The following is a 10142-nucleotide window of genomic DNA, read 5'->3' on the forward strand; positions in this document are numbered from 1 at the left end:
TAACAGGACCAATAGCCACAAAACCCTCCACATGCAGCGAACTTTCAGGACTGACTGAAAAAGCAGAACGGATGAGATGGAGGAAAGTCTGTACTGTACAAGAGAAACGTATAAACAGAAAATCACAACATATGTTGGATGTGATCCTTATGTTATGAAGAGGAGTGATTTTTCAACTAAATTGAAATAGCTGCCTCAGTTGCCTGTCATCGAGGCGGTCGAAATAAGCTACGCAACTATGCCTGATAGCAAACAAACTCTTTCGAAAGTGATTCCCACATTTATATGAAGGATGCAGGACATATGTCACTCCTAAAACTACTGCTATACAGGGTTTTTGGCCATTTGGTCCTGTTAGCAGCATGTAAAGCGAAACTTTTTTTCAAATTCTGAATTGATTATAGCCTAGAAAGCGAGCAAATAGTCACTAAAAAGCTGTGACTCACTTCAGTTTATCGCAATCTCTCAAGGTTCAATTGTAATCAACTGCAAATATAATATCTTATTTGCATTTTATGTACATGTGGCATTTAGCATTGAGTGAATTCTCACTGTCTCACCCTGTATCTATTTATACATTTCTTTATATCTTAATATTATTATCATTTATTAACCACTCGCACACACAAGCATTATCTGATTCTCCTCCTGACCGCAGACGCAGGTTTACAAGCCACTTTTCCCTTTTTTTTCAGTCAATTTCTTGCCTTTTCCTCCTTATGAACAGCAAATGTTCATACACGATATGAAATAAAATTTATCAATTTGACCGATTTCCATAAACAACTGAAAACATAGAGATTCTGCTATTGATTCCTAGAGAGAAAAATCACTTCCTGAGGACACTGCTTTTCGCGTGTCCTCAGAATCATGTGATTGCAAACAACCTATTCGTCCGAATTACAGTAGCCACCTCCTAAAATATGTACGAATAATGATCCGTCCACGTTAAGCTGTTTCCTTATAATTGACTTCTATGGGGGAGAACGCTTAACGTGATATTATTCACTTTATACGCTGAATAAAAGCTTGTTCTTTTGACAGCAGAAAGTGTTTATTATAAATACAATTTGACAGAAGTTTGGTTTCCCCCGGTCGTTGTTAAGGTATGTTAAACCACGTTAAGCTGTTTCCTTATAATGGACTTCTATGGGGGAGAAAACGCTTAACGTGATGTTATTCACTTTATCTGTGAATTAAGGGCTCGTTCTTTTGACAGTATACTAACTAATAGTCTCTGGAGCTTTGAAAGGGAGGACAATTAGTATAAGATATTGGTTAGGTAATGATGAGGGAAATTCTGTATTCTCCCAGACCAACATGGCAGCATAATCAAGGGATAAATTGCAAAGAAAGACACCATAAGTGGTGTAAGCAAGATACAGTGCCATGAGAACATGACTTGCAAGCAAAACACAGCCAATCAGTGAGAAGATGACAGGACAAACCAGTATGATTCTGATACTGGCCCCATTCCAAGATAAAAACAAGTCTTAAAGTTCTAGCATGGCTAAAATGATCAACTCTAAGCTCTTGGCTCAGTGTGAATATCAGCTATAGTTAGTGTTTATCACAAGTAAGGTTTGACAGAAATTTGAGTTTTCCTGGCCGTTGTTTATGTACGTTAAGCCACGTTAAGCGTTTTTCACGTTAAGCGTTTTAGAATGTCCCCTGAAACTACAGTGGATTCAATATTTTTTCTCCACAAAAATATGTAGCCTAATCTTGGTGAATAAAGGTTTTTTTTTTAATTATAACTAAATATTAATTGAGTCTTAAATGCATAATGCAGACAGAGTATATAGGCTAATGTTGGCATTATTCTCTTATTACATTTCAGATGCTATTCACCGTCGCGTTGAGGCCGGATTGTGGAGAGAAGTAGCGAAGCCTTCATCTTAATTTCGTTATTGCCAAAAACCCATCTTAATTTAGAACTTATCTTAATTTAATTTAAGAAAGAGTCATTTTTATTGGCGCGTTGGCCTATTTATAGGCTAAGTGCTCGCCTATTTAGAGTGCTAAGATGTTATGATGTTACAGAGGACTTATTTTATTTCTTTGTTCCAACTACCAAGTGGGCTATAGCCTACGTTAGTCATTAATAAATTATGTTAAAACATGTATAAATGACTCATTCTTGACAAAAGGCAAAAGAGCTGTGTGCTTGCGTATATTTGAATAATGTCGGCCTCTAAACGGGCTCGGGCTTTTAAAAAGCTGTCAATCAAAATATACTTGTCGGGCTCGGGCTGAATTTTTTTTTTTTTTTTTTTTCAAAACAAGATATATTTCCAAAAAAACGTTGTTCTGTTGCGATTAATAGAGGAGGATGTAAAGGAGCCAAAACAAATATTTTTTTCTCACAACATTCTGTTTAAACTTAGCATTTCGATAAGCTGAATAGCATTTATTTTGTGCTTTCTTCAGAATCTCTATCGCATCTGTTAACAGAAAGTGAAGTGAATACCATTTGTATGTTTTGTTTTTGTATCTTTTCTTGTCTTTACGATCACCTTCATTAAACTCCTTATATAACCCAAAACCTGAGTTAGTCTACACATAAATAGCGATTGAGTGATTCTTTGTCAAGTCATTTCCTGGTGGCTTGCAATTCTTTTCAGCAAGTTTCCAAGTAATTGCAAATTTAGATTCACACTGTAAAAAATGCCCGTGAATTTAACAGTAAAAACTGTAAAAATGCTACAGTAAAAACATGTTAAATGGTTAACAGTAAAATACTGTAAAATTTACAGTGAATAACCATAAATTGCCATTCCCAGAATTCCGTGTTACATTTTTTTTTATTTGATGTTTTTTTTTTTTGTTGAAATAACTCTTTCTTCTTAGTTTTCACTTAGTTTTGTACAATAGGGTTGTATGTTATATCTAATGTTGTTAAATTAATGTTTATTGCATTATTTCAGTTTCATGTGTGTTACCATGATGGTGTTTAGTGTTTGTGCGAATGACACTGTGCATCTTCTATATATGTTAATATTTAAAAGCTGTTTGCGATGAGCTTTCGTTCATCATGCGACTTTCTCATCACCACCTGCTTTTGGTGGTTATCAGTGTATTACAAAGGTACAAAACAGATTTCAGTACTTCAATAGGTTGGTAAATTAACATTATATCAGCTAATGAAATTACAGTATTTACCTGTAAATTTAAGTGAAAACCATAAAATGTTAAACGTTGCTACCGTAACTTTTACAGTAAAACTCTGGTAACCACAGCTGCCGGTTTTTTACTGTACATTTTACGGAATTTTTTTTACAGTGCAGGGTTAGACATTTCTTGCTTCATATATTTTGTCCACCAGGTCTGCCATTTCCTTTCTACAATCCTCATATTGGTCATCAACTGAATTTGGTGCCATATCCGATGGCAATTTCTTTTCAACAACAACAGCTCTGTGATTCTGCAGCAACAGGAATCATAATGATCAATCATCAGTATTCATGTCTGTAATATTCATACTAGAACACAATCTTACCTGTATCAGCATCTTGATTCAGTCAAATCCCTCAGATGATCTAGTAGATCTAGTGAAGAGATGCTGAAATACAATCAGAAACAACAGGGTTAACAAATAGATATATACATACATACACATCTGCATATTAAAACTGTACTGCAATGTCTTACATTACAGATTTAAATTTGAAAACCATAAATATTTAAAACCCATATCAAATGTGTAATTAAACCTGTGATGTTCACTGATATATTGACATTTTACTTCTTAAAGGGGTCATCAGATGTTAAGTTCACTTTTTCATGTTGTTTGAACATTAATGTGTGTTGGCAGTGGATGTACAAATCTACACTATAATGACAAAAATCCATGCAGTGGTTTTTAATTAATCTGTAAAAATAATATCCCCTTTTTTAAATCGAGCCATTCTCAGATGCCTGTAGGTGTGCTGTCACACCGGCAGAGGCCGCTCCCACGAAAGTTGATTGACATTAGCTCTTACCTCAGATAAGCTGTCACAGTCCAGTAACTTTCCTTGTTTCAATGCCGAAGCAGGGATGTAAATTAGACAAGAATATCTCAGATTGAGCGATTGAGGTGTTGTGTTGCTGGATGTAATAATGAATATGGTCGTCATTTACTCCAGACATCTGAGCAGCTGAAGATGCAGTGGATTACATTTGTTTGTGAAGGGAATGCGCCTCCCGATCCACATATATCCGTCTATGCTCACACAAATCATTCATGATCCAGTTTCACATACAGCAGACGTGTGTATAAGCCTTTTTTATGAATCTTTGCGATCGCCTTTCCTTATAACGTGGTAGTTAGGAAGTTTAGCGGCTAAATGCGGCTAAAGTAAACAAGATTGTCACTGCACAGAGAGAAGAGAGGGGCGGGGTGAGCAAAGCTCATTTGCATTTAAAGGAACAACCCCTTAGAATGAGATGATTTTTGCTGAGCTCATTTTGGCAAGGTAAAAAGGGTGTTGTTTTACAAAACCATTGAGAATTTTTAACCAAAGTATATTATAGACTTTTCATTAAGACCCTAAAGAATCATATCAACTTGTGGAAAATGGGCATCTGATGACCCCTTTAAATGACCTGAGAATATTGTTGTTTATCTTTATTTTCTAGGAGTTCAGAAGCAACAACAAGATAAGATCACAAAAGTCAGTCACACTGGACAACAACTACTCTAAAAACAGATGAGGAAGGTGGGTCTTTATATCTCTGTGGGTGTTGTGGGATATGCTAGCTTATGTGTGATCATAGTGCATCAGCTCAACTGAATTGTTTAGCTCTTAATAATGCAACACCTTTGAAGGTCTGGTATGTGTGGTTTTTCATGCAGTACAAACTCTGAGTTTGTGTCACACCAGAGAACTTGAGCAGATGAGCAGATTCTGTTCATGGGAATCATTTTTTTCCTCCAGATTCTCGCAAGAGACACAAACACCTCCTGTTGTGAATTCATTACAATAATGATAGTCATGAATGTTTATTAATAAACAGTCTTGATATTGTTGCTGTTCAGTGTCTCGATAGAGAGCACATTTCTAGACTAACCACTAGATGACTCACACACTCACATCGAGGAATAAGTGCTGCTTGTAACGTCTGTCAAAGAGTGCACCCGGATGAAACAAGAAGAAACAAGGAAAGCAAACTCGAGGCAATCAGTCCTTTTTATTTTGACATTGACATATTTATAGTTGTTCGCGCTAGTGCACTCCTCTTACAAACACCCGCGAGAGAGCGAGTACAAAACAGTAAATAAAACACTCTGGTAACGTGATAAACAAAAAGAAAGAAAGTTAGAGCACTGTCAGCTGCAGAGCGACCATCTATCTCCTCACTCTGGACTCTTTCTTCGTGCGCGTTCACAAAACAGCGATCAAACTTCCAGCAAAATATATTTAAAGGGACCTTAACATAAATAACCTTAACCATTAGGTGGCCGTTACATGCTGTAAGATTTGTTTTAATTCAAGTTGTCAGTCATCATTACTGCATGCTTAAAAGACAGGACACCTGCAGGTGGTTTTGGTAGCGTGAAAACCAAACGTATGTGTTATTCTCAATGAAATGTGAACCAGTTTGAAGTTGCAGCAAGGAATTAATAATGACTACAGTCTTAAAAAAAAAAAAAAAAAAAAAAAAAAAAAAAACTATAGTCTATTTCAGTAAATGATTTACACATTTTGACCAATATATGACATCAGAACACCGAAGTCTAGCTAACTAAAGACACGCAGAGCTTAAATACACAAGAAAAGCAATCAAGGAGAACAGGACTAACTAGAGACTAACTAGGGCAAGACAAGACAGAACACAGAACCAAAGCAACATAAGCATAATGCAAAACATGCAGGGAACTAGAAATCCACTGCGCAATTTCAGTTAATGCAACACAAAAGATTTTACTGCCATTTTACAATTTTACTGGGAATGAATAAAGTTGAGAGCAAATGGTGAATTATATTGACAACCATATATGCTTAGCAAAAAATAAACACTCAATAACAAATCCAATTAAACAAAATGTTGAATGATATTGTATTGATGTCCCGATAAGACAAGTTTGCTTACATTGCAATACTTGTTTACTAAACATGGTTCAGTTACAACAATGAGAAACATGCCATGTCTAAATGTTAACTGATTAGCAGATAAACATTTTGAAAAATAATGCTATAATTAGTAAAACATTAAAACCAGCAACATGGTTTCCACTGTTAAGCAATACACAGTTCAGGTCACTTCTTTTTCCTGAGCTTTTCAATGTATACACAGTGTCACACCAGGCACCTTCCTGTCCTTTTGTCTTGACATCAGTGACTTTAAACGTCTCATATGGAGGAATCAGCACTTCTCTCTCATTAGGATACCTAGAATATTTAGCCAAATCAACACCTTTACAAGTGTAGATTTCAAAACAAGACTTAGATCCAAATCCTTGTGCTGTGTTACGATCAAGAGAGGATGAAGCGAATGAGCCAAAACGAACACTTTTGCCCTTAACATCCTTGTCAAATTCAACATTTGCACCACGATACGTTGGCTTGCATTCTTTTTGTGTTTTCTTTAGAGTCTGTATTGCTTCTGTTAACAGAAAGTGAAGTGAATACCATTTGAATGTTTTGCCTTTGTATGTTTGTTTACCAGCACTAACATCCTTGTTGAAGTTGTTATATACTCTATTATCAGTGTACACATAAATCGCAATAGAATGATTCTTTGTCAAGTTATCTTCTGGTTGTTTGGCATGTTGAACAGCATCTTTCCAAGCTATTGCAAATGTAGATTGAGGGTTAAACAATTCTTTTCGCAGATACACTGTCTGCACCAGACGTAGCATTTTCTCTGAACAGCTCATATATTGATCATCAACAGAATCCAGTGCCATATCCAATGGATATATCATTCCTTCTATAGCATCTCTGTGGTCCTGCAGCAACAGGAATCATAATGATCAATCATCAGTATTCATGTGTGTAATATTCATACTAGAACACCAGCTTACCTGTCCTAGAGCAGCTGAAATAATAAGAAGAGCTTCGATGATCAGCAGCATCTTGAGTCGGTCAAATCCCTCAGATGAGTAGAAAATTGTGTAGAAATACTGAACACTTACCAGATAATATTGTTAATCTGTTATTTTATTATTATTATTTATTGATGTATTTATGTATTTAAATTAATTAATTTATTTATTTATTTTCGGTTATATTTCAGATGCTCAGGAGCAATGATGAGAGAAGAGGATCAGAAAAGTCAGTTGCTCAGAGCCGGACGACAATGACTCTTTAAGGAGAAGTTGACTGTTTTATATGGGACATGTGTTTTGGAGAGAGATAATTTTCTGAACTTTGATCAATGCAATATAATATTGATAGTGCTCAGTAAACATATTCTAATCAAAATGTATGACTAAAATTAAACTGAGCTGGACAATCTTTTATTGATATTTATCAAAGAAGGCACTCAACATTACTGACAGCACTGTAGGACAGGGGTGTTCAAAACAGAAATTCACTGTCCAGCAGAGTTTAGATCCAACCTGCTCCAAAACAAATGCCTGTTTGCAAGTAATCCTAAAGAGCAGTACACAGATTGAGGTGTCTTTAATTAGGGTTGGAAATTAAACATTCTGACTAAACCAAAAATAAGTGTGCAGCATCAGTGAGATGCATTTGACTTGAAACAAAAGTGAAAGTATAGATGTAAACAGTACATTTCTCTCCCTGCACTTTGAACATCTGCTTGAAACTCATAAAAATAGTTTAACAGACAACTAGATAACAAACCCTATTCAGCAATCCAAAATTCTTAAGATGTATGTATAAATTAAAAATTAATTACACATATAAAATCACTCTGAGGCCACTGAACTGAGTCACTTAAACATTTATCTATTATGCTGAAATCATGTGAACAAACTGTTTTCTAACAAATAATTAGTGAACTAAAAATAATTTCTTGAATACAAACAAAATGCATGTTCTTGTTTATTTAGTACTGACCTGAATAACATATTCCACATAAAAGATGTTTACATATTGTCCACAAGAGAAAATAATATTTGAATTTATAAAAAATGACCCTATTCAAAAGTTTACATACACTTGATTCATAATACTGTGTTGTTACCTGAATGATCCACAGCTGTGTTTGTTTGTTTGTTTGTTTGTTTGTTCATGAGTCCCTTGTTTGTCCTGGGAAACTGCCTGCTGTTGTTCAGAAAAATCTCTGTGGTCACAGAATTTCTTTGGTTTTCCAGCATTTTTGTGTATTTGAACCCTTTCCAACAATGACTGTATGATTTTGAGATCCATCTATTCACACTGAGGACAAAAACAAACAAACAAACAAACAAACAAAAAAAACACATCTGTAGATCATTCTGGTAACAATACAGCATTAAGAATCAAGTGTATGTAAACTTTTGAACAGGGTCATTTTATAAATTATAAACTATTATTTTCTTTTGTGGACTATATTTAAGCATCTTTTATGTGAAATATCTTATTCAGGTCGGTACTAAATAAACAATAACATTTTGTATGATCCCTCTTATTTTGGTAAAATAATTTACATTTTGCAGCTTCTGAAAGGGGGGTGTAAACTTTTGACCTCAACTGTACCCATTAACACCAGAATATATATTTTTTAGATTCTTTTATTGTATTTTTTTAAGTAATTGCTAATTCATTTTTAGTAACTACTGCTTCACCATAGGTTTTCAATTTATGAGTTAAATAAGGTCTGTTGTAAACATAACTTTACAACACTTCAACTTCAGATGTGTTGTACAATCACACCCCAAACTTTCTTATGCAGTTACTTATTACAAACAAACTTAATTTTTAAATAAACATCAAAATTCACACAGCTTCAGAGATACGTTGTCAATATGAGTGTGTGTAATTTACATTGTAGAGCAAAACATTAAAGAATTGTCAAGTTATGTTAACTCATAAATTGAGGGGGAAAAATACACTGGATTTTGCTGGTAGTTTTTGAATGGTCTTGGTCAGGTCTTGACCACACATCTGGTTTAGACTGGTCTTGGTGGTCTGGTCTTGACTATACTTTTGCTTTGGAAAGTTTATCACATCCACACCTTCACAAGTATAGATTTCAAAACAAGACTTAAGTGCAAAACCTAAAAATCTACTACTGTACACAATTACAAGAGGAAGATATAAATGAGCACGGTAACACTTTATAATGACGTTCAGTTGTAAGTAATTTATAAGTGATTAGGTAATGATGAAATAATCATTTACAAAACATTGACAAATGATTAATAAGTGATATGCTAACAATTTTTGTATGTTTTGTTAATTCAATTTTGTCAAGTCAATTACAAGTTAATTTACAAGTAATTAGTTAATGATGAACTAGTCATTTACAAAACATGACTGTGTTTATAAATGACTAATAAGTGATATGTTGAAAAGCACAAAAATGCAATTATTCTAAAACTATTTTCTTTTTTTTAAATAATAATAAATGATTTGCTGTCAAGTGAATAAACGTGTAAACCCTTTCTCTCATCAGCACAGACTTGTGTTCTGTGTGGAATGTGTGGGATCTAGTGATAATGTGAACCAGTTTTACTCTCCACTGAAGATCAAATCATGTGCACAGCGCTAAAATACTCCATGTGTTTACAATCTTTACCCTCACCAGTCAGCCCTTACATTGCAGTACACACAACAAATATTCAAAACCTGCTGTGTAAACACATGAATAAATCTTTCAGCATCCCCTAATCTAAAGTGTAAACTACTCATCAGTTGTAAATGTTTTACAAACCTGCCGGTTACAGGTTGTGTGGGTATACACGCTGGTGAGGAAAATCTACGAATGATGAGTAAAACATTTACAACTGATGAATTGTTTACACTTTAGATTAGGGGATGCAGATTTGTAAATGATTTATTCATGATGTGACCTTCAATGGAGGATAAAAATTTCAATTGTATTGTATTTCAAATATTAACTAGTAACTTATTAACCATTAACTAAGGATCTGTTTGATTATTTCATGGTATTCTATTTTTTTAAAGATAACTTACAACAGATTCGTAAATCATTAGCATATTACTTAATCATTTGTGAACGTATAGTGATGTTTTGTAAATTATTAG

The 10142-nt window shown here is 34.4% G+C and overlaps 1 protein-coding gene across 1 annotated transcript; it reads right to left on the reverse strand.

Annotated features, from left to right (window-relative positions):
* Positions 1-5226: 5226 nt before the first annotated feature.
* On the reverse strand, positions 5227-7362 carry LOC127162838 (GPI-linked NAD(P)(+)--arginine ADP-ribosyltransferase 1-like). The gene is made up of 2 exons (XM_051105716.1): positions 7010-7362; positions 5227-6934 (listed from the first exon to the last, which is right to left on the reverse strand). Exons 1-2 carry the CDS (start codon positions 7058-7060, stop codon positions 6149-6151), a joined length of 837 nt encoding a protein of 278 aa, XP_050961673.1. The 5' UTR covers positions 7061-7362; the 3' UTR covers positions 5227-6148.
* Between the last annotated feature and the right edge of the window lie 2780 nt (positions 7363-10142).

This window comes from Labeo rohita, chromosome 3 (assembly GCF_022985175.1).
Source record: "Labeo rohita strain BAU-BD-2019 chromosome 3, IGBB_LRoh.1.0, whole genome shotgun sequence".
NCBI lineage: Eukaryota > Metazoa > Chordata > Actinopteri > Cypriniformes > Cyprinidae > Labeo > Labeo rohita.